Source organism: Suncus etruscus, chromosome 17 (genome assembly GCF_024139225.1).
Source record: "Suncus etruscus isolate mSunEtr1 chromosome 17, mSunEtr1.pri.cur, whole genome shotgun sequence".
Classification (NCBI taxonomy): domain Eukaryota; kingdom Metazoa; phylum Chordata; class Mammalia; order Eulipotyphla; family Soricidae; genus Suncus; species Suncus etruscus.
The window spans coordinates 50865897-50883298 of NC_064864.1; the positions used below are offsets into that span (position 1 = coordinate 50865897).

General features: G+C 38.0%; 1 protein-coding gene across 5 annotated transcripts in view; it reads right to left on the reverse strand.

Moving 5' to 3' along the window:
- The window catches only part of SORCS1 (sortilin related VPS10 domain containing receptor 1), a 656026-nt gene that overhangs the window by 43169 nt on the left and 595455 nt on the right, over positions 1 to 17402 (reverse strand). For all 5 annotated transcript variants that reach the window (XM_049790574.1, XM_049790573.1, XM_049790572.1 and 2 more), the window contains exons 19-21: positions 13429 to 13615; positions 4968 to 5101; positions 2697 to 2820 (exon numbers count right to left, since the gene is read on the reverse strand). In XM_049790574.1, the coding sequence (XP_049646531.1) occupies positions 2697 to 2820; positions 4968 to 5101; positions 13429 to 13615 (445 nt within the window). The remainder of the gene's footprint in view (positions 1 to 2696; positions 2821 to 4967; positions 5102 to 13428; positions 13616 to 17402) is intronic.

Genomic DNA, 17402 nt, shown 5'->3' on the forward strand with positions numbered 1-17402 from the left:
CTCTGACTAAGCCCTGACTTTTCTCTTTGAAAAAATAAGGATATGCAGCATCTTAACAAGCTGTAGCAACTTCATTTAACAGGAAGATGTTTATCTTAATAACAGATACAGATGAGAAAATGAAACGGAATCCTTTGTAATCATTCACATGGTATTAGCAGGGCAGTGAGAAAAATAATGGCAGAAAAAATGCAGCAAATGGAAATTGCGGGAGTGCTGAAAGGGTAAACCATAATTTATGTTTTTTGCAGTGCTGAGAAACTAATTCTATATATTTATCTTTTTGATCATTTTATTGTTGCTTTTTAAAAACAAATTAAGAATAAAACAATACAAGCCAGAGTTCCCATTCTAGAGTAGGTTGTATAGCACTGAATAAGCAATCTTTGCTTTTTGAAATCTCTAAATACAGTGTCTTTCTTTCGTTAACTAGCATAGCCTATGTTCCTCTCATCTTTATTCATGTTCTAGATGCACTTTTCTATAGACTCAAAATTTTTTTATTTAGAACATTTACACTAGAAACAGTGTGTGTGTGTGTGTGTGTGTGTGTGTGTGTGTGTGTGTGTGTAATTCTTTCTCTGCACTTTGAGAAAAATTGTCTTTTCAATCCAGGAGTGCCTTTTTTTCTTTCTTTTTGTTTTTGTTTTTCTTTTTTTTTTTTTGGTTTTTGGGTCACACCCCTGGCAGCACTCAGAGGTTATTCCTGGCTCTGTGCTCAGAAATTGCTCCTGGCAGGCATGGGGGACCATGTGGGATACTGGTATTCAAACCACTGCCATTCTGGATTAGCAGCTTGCTGCTTAAAAGGCAAACACTCTACTGCTATGCTATCTCTCTAACACCTAGGAGGGCCTTTTTTTTTTTTTTAAAGAATCTGGGAGCCATCTCTTTACAAATGTAGTCATTAAAAAAGATAAGACACCTCTCGAGTAAATACAATATTAAACCCAGTGAGCTAACCCCACTACCCATAATCCCTCTATTGCCTTTTCCATTAGATCACACCAAATTAAAAAATAAATGTTCCTACCTTTTGTGTTAGAAAACTCAAACTTGTCTAATTAAACCTGAGTGCCATACTTATCCTAAACAGGTCACACCTGTTATAGTAGTTCACACCTGGCATTAAATTGAAATTTTTATTGTATATATGAAATTCTACATGATTCAATGATATAAGGCAAATTCAGGGTGTCTGAATGGGTCATAATTCTGGCTCAAGGAGGTGCCCAATTCCCCTGCTTATGCTTTTTGTGAAGTCTATTGCTAAGGAAAATTTATTTGCTGAGGAGTGATCCACACTTTAATGGTGTCATTAAAGATTTTGAGAAATGCAAAAACTATTCATGAAAGGGGGTATGAGATAGTTAGAATCAGTCCCTCTAGATTAGAATTTTTAGATTCAGTTGATTAAATTTATCTCATCTTTTCTCATTTGTAAAACAGAGATAATGATAGCATATTTTTCATAAGTCCGCTCTGGAGAATTCAGTAAAATAGATCACATATATCAAATACTTAGAACAGATGCTAGTAAGGGTTTCATCAATGTTAATTACTACCCCACTATCACTATTGTTAGTTCTGGATCTGTCACAAAGTAGCAAAATAATTTTTTTTTTTTTTTTTGGTTTTTGGGTCACACCTGGCGGTGCTCAGGGATTACTCCTGGCTGTCTGCTCAGAAATAGCTCCTGGCAGGCACGGGGGACCATATGGGACACCGGGATTCGAACCAACCACCTTTGGTCCTGGATCGGCTGCTTGCAAGGCAAACGCCGCTATGCTATCTCTCCGGGCCCACAAAATAATTTTAAGTCTGTCATTTCCTATTTCAGGGCCACAATTTCCTGTCTCTAACATGACAGGTTGGCCCAGATCGACCCAAAGGCTTTTTAGGTTTAAAGTTCACACTGTGATTCTAATGAGGAACCTGGTGATACACTTATCCAAGAGCACATGTGTTGAAGTATAATACGTTGGTGCTCATTACTGACACCTGGGACTCCCAGAGGGGAGAAAGGGAAAAAAGAGCCTTGGTGGAAGAATATATGAGGGTCAGTGAACTAGAATAATTTCAGAGCATGCAACCTGACTCTGAACTGAATTTGGGAGCCCAGTTCTACCACTTACTAACAGGGACCAGTTACTTACTCTGAAAAATAGGTGCAGTGATAATACTTAACTTATACTAGTTTTTTAGTGATTAAATTCATTCCCAGGGAACAGAAAGATCATGAAAAAGGGGCAAAGAAGCAAAAGCTTTCCATTATGACTGGTTGGCTGAGAGGTTGCCTAATTCACAGGACCTTGTTCAGAAGACCACAGTCCTGGCTTAATTTTGCTTGTTATGTGGGCTGATCAGGCCTCTTGTGGAGGTAAGTTGGAAGGAAGGATGAACATGATGAACTCCAAGCTAAATAAAGAGGAGTCCCTAAACATGTTCAAATGCTTTACAAATTGCTTCCTGAAATTGAAAGTCAAGCTGGCAAGATGCAAAATGTAAAATAGGGTTTGTATCAGAGAGGTCATTCATTCTGAAACAGATGCAATGTGTAATATTTGGACTATGAGGTTGAGCTCTCTATTCTCTAGCTAGCGAGCATTTGTCAGCATGGCATCGAGTGCTTTGCTTCCTAACAAACACGCCAGAGCTCATGCATCAGAGAATCTGAAAGGAAGATCACTACTCACCATACACTGCAATGGTCTTTGTATCCTGCAGGATGGCATTCCCAGCAGACACCTGAACTGTGATGGTGTTCATCCCTTCAGAAGTAAACTTGAATGACAAGCTTCCCTCCAAAGTTATTAAGGGCTAAAATAAATCAGAATCGAAAGTGAGGGTCCAGCAGTTATGGAGGAATTGAAATCAGTTACAGATTTGCAGAGTCAGAATTTAATAGGCTACCTAAATCAGTGAGGCTCTTCTTGGGATAATTTGGAAGCAACTTCCTTACCACTTCCCAGTCTTCTTCGGTCCAGACTAGAAAGGTGACCTATGACCCAGAGAGATTCTGCCATTTCCTGTGAATCTGCCATCTACCTGCTGGGGGCCTCCTAAGTCTAAATTTGCTTGTTTGTAGGGGAAGTATATCTTATATGAATCACTTCTCTTAATCTAAGGAAACTTGTCAAACCCAAACAGGAGGCTTCTAATAACACATATGGAAACAGAAGTCATGTGCACCATAGCTGCACTAGTTGGATAGGAGTGTCCTGAAGTGTTGGTGTCCATTGAGAAACCCTATCAGCAGTCTGCTAGATGTAATGGCTGTGGAAACAAATACTAATTGGATGGTGGTTTGAATCATCTAGAAAAAATAGAAAGAAAGAAAAATAAAAAAAAGTAAAAGATTTGGAGTAATGCCTGCAATACAATCAGATGCTGGGGTATTGGAAGAAAAGACTATTAGCCTATTGACCTCCCTCGATTCATTCTCCATAACATTTTTTTCCTGTCTTTTTGAAATTAATTTTAAAATCAAAATGCAATAAGCTTCCTAGATGGCAGAGGGAAGATGAAAGCCCAGTATAAAAAAAAAAGTACTCAATACTGTTTCTTGAAACTTTGTTTTTTGTTTTTTTTTCTGTTAAAATAGGTGTGTTGATGCTGGTGGTGGTGGAGGGCGGGGGGAGGATTGGCAGGCTAAGGAATTGAAAAGGAAGTAGACAAAAGTATTATTTAGCTCTTCTAACATCTTAGTTTTAGCTTTCCAGCAACAAAAATATTTCTGCTCTTCCACTATTGGCAGTAGGCTGAATTTGGTTCAAGTTTACATGCCTACTTTTAGCAAAAATAAAGGAGGGCTTCTTTTAGCTTTATGTTAGCTGTGGAAGTGAATTCCCTTCTATGGACATATTTGTCACAAGTCTAGAGGCAGGGCATCTTTTCTCTCTGGGTCTGTGCAAAATATTCTTCCCACTTAAGAACAAAATTCAACTCTGAAGCAGAAAAATGATTGTATTTAACTAAGATACATTTCTGTTGAGGAGCAAGCTTGCCCAGAGACAGGAAGTGTGCAGGCTTATCATAGTATTTTGTCCTGGTGTCTTTGGCTTGGCAAAAGGAAACTTTAGGGCATTGGACCTAACATTAGGAGACTTTTAGTTTCTGAGCATGATTGAAGTTCAAACTGGAACAGAGCACATAGCCTGTTATGAGGGGAAGATTAATTCATATATCCTCAGAAGGCCTTGGGTTTGGCCTTGGCAAGAAACTGCTGAATGAGATTGGAGCCAGCCACTTCATCTACATCATCTCCATTTTTTATCTGCAAATAAAGCATTTAGGGCCAATGGGCTTTGAGATCTTGACTGGTTTTACAACTAAACTTGGCTAAACTTGGCGCTGCAAGTATCTGGAGAAAGCACAACACCAAACTAATGTGGTGTCTTTGTTTTGAGTTGAGGTGAGGAAGATCTTATGGGGCATAATTGTCACAGACATCTCTAGCTTTGGTCTGGCTGGCATACATTCATTTGCTTCTTTTTCTTAGAGAACTACTTCCTCCTTTCTTCCATCTCATGTGTCCATGCTGTTCTAAGGGTGCTTACTTGAAGATTTCTTCCTTCCCACCACCCCCACTGTGTTCAAGCTTGGCCAATGACACTACTCAATGCCAGGATTTTGATTAAAATTTATGGAAAAACCTCTCTTTTCTGCTACACTGTGACAAGTAGGAAGTTCTTCCAACTGCTAAAGGCACTGCAGAGTCAAACTGGAAGACTGCTAACATGGATGGAGGTGGAAAGGGAAGCTGGGGAAGGAGGGGATAAGACAGAATGTGGGACAGAAAGAGACAAGATTGCAGGGATAAGATTCTCGGGACTCTAAGAGCCTGTTGGCCCTGATACTAGGACTTCCTCTCCACTCTGAGCATTCACCCATCATTTTATTCTCATTTAGACTTCAGCAAGTTAGAACCTCACTGCTACTAGAGCCTAAACAAAAGACAGACTAACCTCTGTGTTGTTTCCATACCACCACACGTAAGTGAGGGTGCCCACTTGGCTGGGCCACAGCACTGCAGTTGCATTAACCTCTTTGTTCTTTGTAGTGACAAAGGGAAGGGACAGGTGCACATGCTCCAGGGGACCTATGGCACAAGAGAAAAGAAGAGCCATAGAGAGGAAGGAAAATCCTTAGTCTCACCACCCCTGATCTGAAGACACGTTCATTCTGAAAGGATATAAAAAGACATAGTTATCATTCCTGCTTGGGAGAAAAGGAAATAGTGAACAATTACATCTCGACATTTTTCACTGACTAGATCTTTCTCCTAGGTCTAATACCTAACACTTATACCTAATACCTAATACTTTATGTGTGAAAGTTAAAAATTTGACAAATAATAGGAGTTTCTGAAATGAATGTGCATAATATGAGCTTTCAGAGGGAGTTGCAGTTTCAGAGGTAAACCAAATTAAGGAAAATATCAGAGTATCCATAGAGAATGATAGTGGTAAAGAAAATTATGCATAATTTTTAGTAAATTTGGGGGTATATGTGAGTGCATAAAGATGATTGCATTTGTGTGAATGTGTCTCAAATTGTCCATGGAATTGAGTCAAGGTTTCCAGAATGAAAGCATCCAAATGTGGAAAGAGAACTCTGGTTTTCAGGTTCTCAGGAGGTACCAAACTGTATACCAGAATGATTCTACCTATGAAGGTCAATTACTTTCCAAATGTTTTTAGATTTCCAAACTCACAAAGTTTGACTAAGACTTGTCTTATGACTCTGACCTCTTTGAGTGACCTCTAAGCTAAAGGCAGTTTCTTCTGGGTTGGAAACAAAAAAAATCTATCTTTCACACCATTATTCTATGAGATAAAGAAATGGCACTGTAGGCACTAAATTTAATGACTGCCCTGCCTTCCACTGGGCCTTTCAATGTGCTTCCTAGAGAGCGGTCTGATTAGCCTGATTTTGTTCTGTCAGGTAATCTTCAGCCAGAAAATAGCATCCACATCCTGATTTTAAGTGCAAAATGTGTAAAATTTGGGTTTACAGCTCTTACAACCTCTTTCTTGTCTCCAACTCAATTAACAGCAATGATTCCTAAGGAACCATTATTGATCCCATTTGGTGCTCCACATATGTTGGTGACAACACTGGTATTTATCCAGGGGTCTAACCTAGAAGTGGAAAATCAACCTATAGTTCTTCTTCTTCTTTTTTTTTTGTAGTTTGTATCCACTTTAGTAAACCCCAATTTGGCTTCTGAATATCTCAAGAGTTCTCCACTCTTCTCCCAAGTCCTGTCCTAATTCAGACACAAAGTGCTCTCCAATCTGGGTCCTCACAGCTTTGTGAACAACACATCTGGCACTTCCCTTTTTCTTTCTAATCCAGCCTCCAGATTATTGTCAGAACTGTTTTCCTAGAAAAGATAAAAAAAAAAAGAAAAGAAAGACAGAAAGATGAGAAGTAGGGTGTTCTTCATAGAAGCAAACAGGGGGAATGAGAGGGGAAACTGGGGAAATAAGTGGCAGGAAATGAAACTGGTAAAGGGATGGACACTGAAGTATGTCCTGACTAAAACTCAGTTTAACAACTTTTTAACTCTATCTTATGGCGTTTTAATAATAATAAAAAAAAAACTGTTTTCCTAGACAGCTAAACTTAACAAACAATTCATTTGCTCAACATTAAAATTCTGATTACCAACATATCATAGATTCTGGGGAGAAAAGCTGGGAATTTCTGTAAATTAGTCTTGAATATAAAAGAAAGTCTCTTCAGAGATTTGTGTTCCTTGCTTGTTATGAGTGCAGGATGAGGTAAGGAGAAAGTCATCTAGGTTAAACAATCTGTCTAGGCTAATAGTGCCATAAGCAATGCAACCACTATCTTTACATACTTTCTGATTTAATGATGTCATGTACCTTGTGACTGTTGTCTTTACATACCATCTGGTTGCTGTAATACTTTTACAATGTTACCCACATTCTGTTTTCTGCCTAAAGTTTGCCCTTAAAAGCCTTGTCCCTACCTTCAATAAACAAAGTCTATTGCTCTAACAATACTTCCCTGCTAGTGGTCTGTGGCTCACTGTCTTCCCTTCTTTTTCTGCATCCGGCCTCAAAGACTATAGACTGGAAGAGACCCTTACCCACCCTTGCATCAGCCTCATTGGGGGTCCCCAACCAACATAGATAATGACAGTTTCAGATGTTAGACTTTAGGGTGTGAAGAGTCTTTAAGAGATTTTGTTATGGATAAAATCCAGTATAATTCCTTGGCTATAGCAGACATTCACACATACATTTCCTTTTCCAATTTTATCTGCTTTTTTCTATTTTTAGAATTAGAAATTTGTTTACAACATGAAGGTGATATTTGACTTTTCTTCTTTGCAAACTAGAAATTAATCTTAAACCAGTATCATTCAATGAGATAATAAAAGGGAAACATTTATTGAGCAAAGACTATCTGCTCAAAATTTTTAACAAAAATATATTAAGATAAAAAAATATATTAAGATAACCCCTGAAAAGAGTACTAGATTCAGTGGTACAGGACACCTGTCTGAAGCCTTGTGTTCATTGTTTGGAATCATACAAATACAAATACACAAAGAGTCACTTCTGACTGATTATATAAGGGTTTTTCAAGCTATTTGGAAATGCAGTTTACAGATTCATTTTCTGCATGAAGCTTCTCTTCCCCAAACCCATGGCTGACTTGGATAAGCTTTGCCTTACCCATACCAAGTCTGTTTGTATACCCTTCTTAAGGTACCTGTCAATCTCTTTTCCATGCTCCCTCTGGGAATGACCTTTTTCGACTTCTCTACTCTGAATGCAATGTATCAAATGTGAGAACTAAGTAAGCACATGTTGTGCCAGAGAGATTCATTTACTTTGTTCCAATAAAAGATGAGCATTTAATCATTTTCTAAAGTCCAAACTTCAAAGCAAGAAGGATATTTCTACATAAGATTAATGCTAAAAGTATGAACTTGCTAGAGTATTCTCATCATTTATTCAGTAGTGTTTGAGAACTAAACTGTGTTGACTGTTACTCAAGATGTTGGAAAGCCCTAGAATTTGATGAAACTGATGTATTATGGAAAAGAAGAATGAAACACAGAATCAGGGGAGAGAGTGCTGTTAAGAAATGCCTCTAGTAGAAGTGACATTTGAGAGGTGAATGGATAGTAGGAAAAACTGCACCGAGGATTTACTCGAATGTCCCAATATGACTGCAAACAAACATAAAGACCTGGGGAAAATGTGTGCATTATGCTGAAGAATAAATAGCAAGGAGGAGGTATAGAAGGTGGCATGTTCTAATTCTTAGAATAGTACTTTCCCATTATTAATGAACTGTGGGAGGAATCTCAAGGTATGTGTCCTCACCCATAACTTCATAGAAGTCAGTTGAAGGAAAAAGCTGAAGAAAAAGCTGGCTGATGTTTAAGAAAATCACTATAACCATCAGTTACTGGTTTCAGTTGACATAATAAATGGTTGACTATGTCATTGTCCATGCATACAGATAATTTATTTTGTACTTTTGAATAAAAAGACATTTGTATATTCTTGATGACTGAGTGCAAGAGCCAAGTACGAATGTACTGCTTTCAACTTAAAACATGAAACATTTTTACTATTATTCTGTGAAACTCAGGATTTTAATGCTTGCCATCATCATATAAAAAGGTAAGCTGCCTTTCGGTGGAAAATAATAGTGATTTTGTAAGAAGTAAAAAAAATATCCAATTATGTGTCAACTTTTGTGTAATAAAAACTGTTTAAAGTTTTTTTTGTAAAGAATGTCCAAAGGACTGCAGTGGAAAGATGGAGAGATACAATAGAAGCCATTGAGATCTACAAAGTTCTCAGGACAACCAATAAATATATTTGTCTTGTGGGTCTTAGAATATTTATGATTTTTTGGATAAGCTCATCTCTTCAAACTATGTGTCATACTGAATGTGCTGGATTTATTAGATTTCTAAAAGTTTGTGGATTTGTTTTTGTTGATGTTTTGTACACCTGGGTTCTGATGCTTCACCATATTTTATGTGATCTTTTTCTCTGAAGAGAATATAGTAGTTAACAGGAAGATAGTAGTTAACAAGTGCTGAATCCAGTTCTATGTGGTTCTAGTGGCAGGTGCTTGTGATGTATACAATGGCCAGCAGGTGGTGCTACGTCACTCCATATGAATCTTCCCAGCAAAGTGGTTGTGAGAAGCAGGGAATTACTTATGTGAATAGTGAATTGGATTGGATTTCCCTCCTCCCCCCCCCCCCGTCTCTCTCTCTCTCTCTCTGTCTCTCTCTGTCTCTCTCTGTCTCTCTCTCTCTCTCTCTGTCTCTCTGTCTCTCTCTCTGTCTCTCTCTGTCTCTCTCTCTGTCTCTCTCTGTCTCTCTGTCTCTCTCTCCTCTCTCCCTCTCTCCCTCCCTCCTTCCCCATCTCTCTCCTCTCTCCTCTCTCCCTCTCTCCCTCCCTCCTTCCCCATCTCTCTCCCCTCTCCTCTCTGTCTCTCTCTGTCTCTGTCTCTCTGTCTCTGTCTCTCTTTCTCTCTGTCTCTCTGTCTCTCTGTCTCTCTCTCTGTCTCTCTCTCTCTATCTCTATCTCTATCTCTATCTCCTGTACTGTAAGAAATAGCTTATGTATGTAGGTCTGGGTATACAGGTTGATATATCCTTTTGGCCTGCCTGCCTCTAGCTTTGCTTCTGGAGACTTCCTCTCATCACTTAATTAAATACTGTATATCATATTGCTGTTTTTCTGAAAAATTTTTGAGAAATAAAAATGATTCCAAAATGAGAGCATAAAGATGAGATCCTAAAGCATACTTAAACATCACTGTGCATAAATTATATTAATCTGTAGATTAGGAAGTCACCCTTAAGAAATTTGACTTCAGTTGATCAGAACTGCGGTCCATAATAAAGTTTTACTATGCAATTTTGAGGGTAGCTTGCTTATTAGATTATCCCTTACAAAATTTAGGTATTTTTTTTCTTTACTGGCCAATTTAATTATCATGTGAATAGCTGCAAAGCTGCATGGGATATGGGTGTTGGAGGTAGAGGCACACATCCCTTTGCTCCAAGAAAAGAACAAAAAGTCTGTAAATAGCTCCTCTGTAAAGAATAGTTTGGGGAGAGTTAGGTTGAGAAAGCCTGGAATACCCACACCACCCCACCTTGCAGTTCCCCTTTTGCAAGTCTGCATATCTCTAGGGATCTTGTTTTCTGCAAGGCTAGCTGAGCAAGGGCAGCTCTCAGAGCAGAAAGCTGCATGTCCTCTAAATTCTCTTCCCATCCAGCTGAAAGCAACACTGGCTGCGCCTCCTGTCTCATTAGTTTGCAAACTAGCAGAGCACAGTGAATACTATCCCCAAGGAATTTCCAACTGTCAGGCTACAACAGATTACCCAGCCGCCCAGTGAGCTGCTTGCCCACTCCTGAAAACATTACAGGAGGAACATTATCTCCATTTGTTTCTGATGACCTTTGCAGACCAATATTGAAAAATAAAAAAGCCCAAATACCGAATTACCTTTCTGAACTGAAGCATGGAGAGAGTATGTGTTTGAGTGGAGCAAAGAGGCTTCCAGGAGGGGTTCAGGGTCAGGGTGGAAGGGCTGAAAGAGATGCTCCTAAGTGGGGGGAGCCAAGCTTGATGGCTTCTCAGAACACAGTAAGTCTTCTTTTTAGACTTAAGCTTCTTTGTGGTGATGAGAAGTCTTTATTTGTCAAGTTTACAGGGAACTCTCTATATGCAGGACAGAAACTTTTAGGGAAAATATCTGATCCTCTGAGACAGGAGCAATTTGAAGCTCAGAGGCATGCAACAACTTAGTCTAAAGTTCAGTCTTCTATCTGGTTCTAACCACTTCCAAGTCATTTCAGGACTAATTCTAGTTAATTATTTTCCTACAAAGGAATTCTTCCCATCTAATTTTCCCCTCTGTCCTGGTCTTGTGGTACTCATGTAACATGAGACTGTAAGTGTGATGCAGCTGTGAGTGGGAGTGGGAGGGAAGCAAGGTCTTTATCTACATTTCTGAGCAAAACATGATGCCACAGGCATAGCATTTATTCTGCCCATGTTCTTCCCATTTGAAAGAAAAGGGAGAAGTACTTCTACTCTGATAGTAGTATCAGACAGAGAGTTCATGCATGGTAAAGAGTCCAAGGGTCTGCATGGAAAGAAGTGCTAAGAACATGTGTCATAACTAGATGCAACTTCTTTCTTTTGGCATAGATTTTCCCATGTATGGAAGCTAATAAAGGCTTATAAATAATCCTGCTTGTATACAGTTATCACAAAAGTGGTAATTCTTGTCTCCAAGGCTAGGCTTAGGAAGGGATTCTAGTCTTTGAGTCTTGCTTAGACAACCATTAAAGCCAAGATAAGTTGAACAAATTGACTATCAGAACACAAAGCTGCATGTTACAAATCATCTTCTATTAAGATTCAGAGCAAACTGTTTAGCCAGTTTAGAAAAGCCAATAAGCAAAAATGTATTTTTCTTAGAGAGTTTGACTTCTATGGCCCATAATCTTGACCAGAGGCAAGCTCTGTGCTCTTTACCTTCATAAGATTTAGTAAGCCCAGGAGAGCGATAGGAGAGGGAACAATCATGACTGTATGTAGGACAAGAAAGGATACATGGGGAAACTAAGAGGTGTGCTAAATATAGCCCCATGAGAGATTCCAGGACTGAAAACAGAAGGCTGCTACTATCTCGCCAAACAATGTGCAAGTATTTACATGTGTTCGAGTGTGTTTATTTTTTTATTACATAGATGGGGTATCAAATATAATTGTTGTAATTCTTAAAAAGAGTAAGCTGTGAATAAAAATCTCCCTTCTGGAATAAATGGTAGAAAGTGATAAGGTGTTTAGGAGGCAGCCATCATAATGAAGACAATTGTATTTCAAGTGATAGTACTACTAAAAATTAATGCTCTTCGTAAGTGTTTAGGAGTTTTTGTTTATTCCTATGATCATGCAAATGATAATTTGCCTCCAGAAATAGTGATAGGTGGGATTTGTGTTAGCAAGAGGCAGCTCCAGAAAAACAGAAGAGATACGAGTGGAATTAACAGGAAAAGAGGTCAGAATTCACTGATTGTATGGAAAGAACCTGCTTCTGATCTAAAATTTCTGTTGCTTGAAAAATCCTGCAAAGTTGTGGGGAAACCGAAGAGCTGATGAGACTTTCCTAAAAAAGCAGGTCACAATGTCAACAGTCTATTTAGCATATGCCTGACATAGAGTAAAAGTTTAGTCATCTTTAGCTGAAAAGGCTGTGTTTGCGTGTGTGTGTGTGTGTGTGTGTGTGTGTGTGTGTGTGTGTGTGTTAATAGGGTGTGGAATCCTATAAAACATTATTTAGATAAATAAAGAGAGGGCACAATACATGGTTATACCTCTGTACCTGTGCAATGTATTTACAGTAAGGTAAAGGTCAAGGCTTGTGGATTTGGCAGGAGTAAACAAAAATAGATACCTCGGGGATCCCAAAAGAATTCTCAGGATCATAACAAGTTTAAAATATAAAATACTCAGAGGACTTACTCCACTCAATTTGGTCCAGTGTGCCTGAGAGAACCTGGGATACTTCTTGGCCCACTACTTGGAATTAATGTGAACAAGATAAATCATATAAATAACTATTATATTTTAAGTTAAATCAATTAAATTAAGTTAAACCAATTCTCTAACAATAAAAAGGAGGATATCTGAGCAAAGGGATATCTAAGCGGGATGCATAATACCAACCTTTTCCAAAATAGAACAGGATTTTCATTCTATTATCATATTTAGTACGCTAGTAGATTCCGCAATGGGAAGAAAAAAAGCTTTAACAATTCTTACAACCCAGGTTTCCTAGGATACCTTCTGTAATATAGATGTACATTTTGCTATCTTCCCTTTAATACCAAATCATTCACATATAAAATTTAAGAAAATATCTTAAAAAATCTGTAAAAAAGCACTGAAAATGAGACAAAGCATGGGAAAAGAATCATGATATATGCAAATACTCAAAACATTAAATTGAGTCATGTATATGGCTTATTTTCAATTGCTTCTGACTGCACCTGTCAAAATGAGATAAATCCTATATTCACTCAACCAGCTCAGTGAATTGCCTAGGCTGAACCCCCAGACACAATAGTTGTATCTCAGGGGCATCTGGAAAATAGAAAATAACTGCAGGGTAGTGAATAAAAAGGAAAGTCCCCAAAAGTCCCCAAAGTCCCAGATTTTTTAAATGACATGCTCAGATTTGATTCTTCCTCCCTTTCCCTTTTCATTCTCTTAGACTCTCTTCCCCTTCTCTGACTAAGAAAACTAGTGAGTTCCTTCTAGAGTGGAAGGTTTGGATTCAATTCCAAGGGTCACACTATTTGAAATACATCATAAACCAACAGCAGTAATAACATACAAGTTACATGTAAGTACAGGACGGCGCTGTCAGACCCCAGACTGTTGTCCACTTGCACGGTCACTCGGAAAATGCCCACATTCTGATAGACATGTTTGATGCCATCCTCCATGGAGCTGAGGTTGACATAAGACACTGCGATACCATCCCCAAAATCCACTTGGATGAATGTTCGCTGCACATCACCCTGAAAAACATCAGGAAAGGGAATTAGATCTTGGTAGTGGCTACTTGCAATATGGAAGTTGGAAGTGTCCTGGTTTCTAGTTCCATGATTATGACAATCCTGATACAGCCATCCCCTACAGTGAGGAGCATCTGTCTACTTGAGAATCTCTGTGGCATGCCTTGGCAGACAGGAGCTCCCTACAATGGATGCTCTCCACATCTGAAGAGCCCTGGCTGTTGCAAGGTCCAAGTCTAGGAAATGACCAGTTGGATTAGATATTCCAGTGTTACATTCCATGGCACTGCAGGCTCTGATTACACTCTTAACACTGACATGATTGAAACTTTTGGAGACACAGTGCTTAGAATTCAGACACGTTGGCATGATCAACACATCATTTCTTCTGATTCACAGCTTCTCAGCCTTTCTTTTGACTTCCCTACTAACTGAGTTGGAGAAAGAGAGACACCTTTCCTAACATTTGATATAATGTGGAACCTAGCCCCCTTGTTATTCAATTTAGGTTAATTCTCTTAGTTTTCTGCATTTAGTACTAGCAACTTGATCTCATTGTATTCTTCTACTAACTCTTAGTCTGAAGAGAAAAGCAGGCAACAGTTGTACATTTCTCAGATGATCAAGTGGAAGTGAGGAAAGATTTAAAGATTTGTTTTAGTTAACACAGTTGAGAGCCACAACTTTGAGATATGAACCCATCTCAGTGCACTTCATTTGATATGGAATCTGGAACATAGAGTAAACTGGGTCCAGGCTTGAATGCTAGTGTGGCAGTAACATGCTGGGATACTGCATGGAATGCTTCTGCCTTCTTGGGTAGGGTCTCAGTTACCAAAACTATAAAATGGGCACCATAATGCCTATCATGTTAACTTAAAGTGTTAATATAAAATCCAAACTAAATTATAAAAAAAAAAAGTGTCCCTGTTAAAACAAAACACAACAAAATCTATGTGTTGCCTTGAAAGCTTGACGAAAAACACAGTTCTAAATTTCCCACTTGGGCTAGACAATAGCAAATGTTCTTTATAAAATTCCAGTCTTGAAAAAAAAATCACTGGCCTTTAGAATTTTCACCGAGATGCTTAAAGAATAGTATTTCTGAGATGCAAGTGGCCAAAAAAAGCATTATCCCTCACACAGGTCATCCTTAATAAGCTATTTTAGGGGGGCTATGTTTGTTTTGTTAGTATTTCTTATTTTCAGGGGGAGGCAAGAAAACCTTTGAACAAGAAATGTATTTTCGATTAAGTAAGCTTCATATGGTATATTTTTTGAAAAGGCCAAGTTGAAAATGCTGACATTTAAAAGATTAATTCACAGGAAAGGAAAAGCAGTTCAAATTCTATGAATCTATGTGACCTAATCCTCTGATCTATGCCTAGACAAGCACTGTGTGGGACCCCTTGGACCCTCTGGACAGGGGCAAAATTCTCCCCTAGGGTGGAAAAACAAATTCCACTCTAAACATCAAAACAAATATCTTCAAGCCCAAACATTGTGCAATTACGACTTGAATTCCCTTCACTAATAAAAATAAATGTCACCATTCTTGCTGACTTGTCTTTCATTTGGACAACCAATGTGGAATGATCAATTTCTCATTTGATTTCTGCTTAGTTTTCAGTCTTAGATTTCCTCAATTTTCAAGAGACTTTCTACTAGACAAACCATTGGAGTACATGAAGGAAGTAGATCCCAGTTTATAGTGCACCCATATAATTTCCAAAAATATCCCAGAGCTTACTAAAGAATTGCGTGCGCCCATGTGTGTATGTGTGATTGTGTGTGTGCATGAGAAAGAAAAAGAAAGAGAAAGAGAGAGAGAAGAGAGCCTCTCTACCGTGAATTCTACTCCTTCAAAATAGAGAGAGAGCTGTTCATACAATCAGGAAAGTATAATTTGGCTGCCATTGCTTGATCCTGCTTTGCCTTGCCTTCCTATCAGCTATTAACCACTCTTCTTCTTTTATCCTGGATTTAGACGACCTGTCAGCTACATAAAACAACTCTCAATATCTGTCTGATTGTCTACTAGCTGTCACTCTGATCTTTGGTCTGGTTGTGTTCCTATTTCTCCACTTATGACAATATCTATCTGAATATATTAGATGAAGGAAGAAAATATAGGGTGTTTGGATTCTGTAAGGCTGCCATTACAGAATAAGTCTTTTAGAATTCTAGGGATATCAAAATATGATTTACTAGATAATCTTCTTACCATGTGTGTAAGTCATGTAAGTCACATAGGATCTCCTGGTAAAACATGATGTTTCCAAAGCATTCGGGAATATACACAGGTCTCTAAGTTTGTACTCTGCACTAAGATACATGATTAATATTACTCTGAAGTAATAGTGAAATGGGTGGGGCACTTTCCATATTACTGACCCAGGTTTGATTTCTAATACCTCATATATACCCTGAGTCCTAAGAGCAGTAATCCCTTAAACCAGGCATGAGTCATGAGTTGTATTGGGTGATACAATACAATATAAGCAACTAAACAATCAAGGCAGAAATTTCTTCCCTACTATTATAGCTATTCACACTCAGGTAGTAGGATCTGGATTACATGCCATTACCATCACAAATCTCAGATGCTTGTTAACCGTAACATAAATATAACTGTATCATTGTGGATAATAAGTCATGGTCCTATGATTACTAGGTATGCTATTACCATCTGAGGTAGGAATGCAGCTCCTTGCAGAGAAAAAGAAACAAAAAGTAGAAAGTGCTTACATTCTAGATCACCAGTTCATTGATTAGGTTTGCTTCAAGGGATTTGGAGAGTATTTATTGAGCATTTATATCATGCCAGATACTAAATGGGAAACTGAAACTGGTCAGTAAATTGCAACTTGATAAATATATTATATATAAAGTAGGCACAAGCTTATATATTACTAGTGATGAAGATAGACTTTAATTATGTAATTCTACAAATAAAAATTAACATGGAATATAATATGAAGAGATGTAAATGGAATTATAAACCTGTAGAAGAGGGTAAAGTTGAGAGATAAAAAGCTGATTCAATTGAGAACTCCAAGATATTTCTTTAGAGGAAGAGATAGATCATTCAAAAAGAGCTAAAGAGGGAGTGGAGAGATGTTCAGTGGGTAGGGTGATTTACTTATACATAGTCAATTCAGATGCAATCTGCATCATCCTATATATTCCCTCAAGTACTGACATTAGTAATTCTTGAGTACAGAGCCAGGAGTAACACAAAAACATTGCTTGGTCTGGCAAAGAAAAAAAATGTGAAAAGTATTCATGAATTACATAACCATTCTAAAGCCTACCCCTTGGTGAAACAACATATTTTCACATCATAAAAAAGAAACTTGGAAGACAGCAGACATCCATCCTCAGTACTCCAGAAAATTCTTATATATAACAGAGTAAATTTACCTTATAAATCATAACTCATCATCACTTCTGAAATGTAAATGAAGTAATCAAATATCTAGGTTATCAGAAAAATATTTAGATCTAAAGTTGTTTAGTTACATGTCTTACTAAAAGAGAGATAATTGAGAATATTAGCACAGATGAGGGTCCTGAAAAAAGTTCTGAGTCATATGAAAATACACATGGGGATAATCCAAGTGCACTGCTGTCTTTCGTAGTAGAAAAACAAATATATCAAATGGTCAAAATGAAGCTTAGATTAATCTGAGAAATGAAAGGTGTGTGAACCTCTCTGTTTCTGCAAAATAGATTTAGTAGGAAATGGAAAGCAAATGCTACAGTCACTCATCACTGACAAATTCAACCA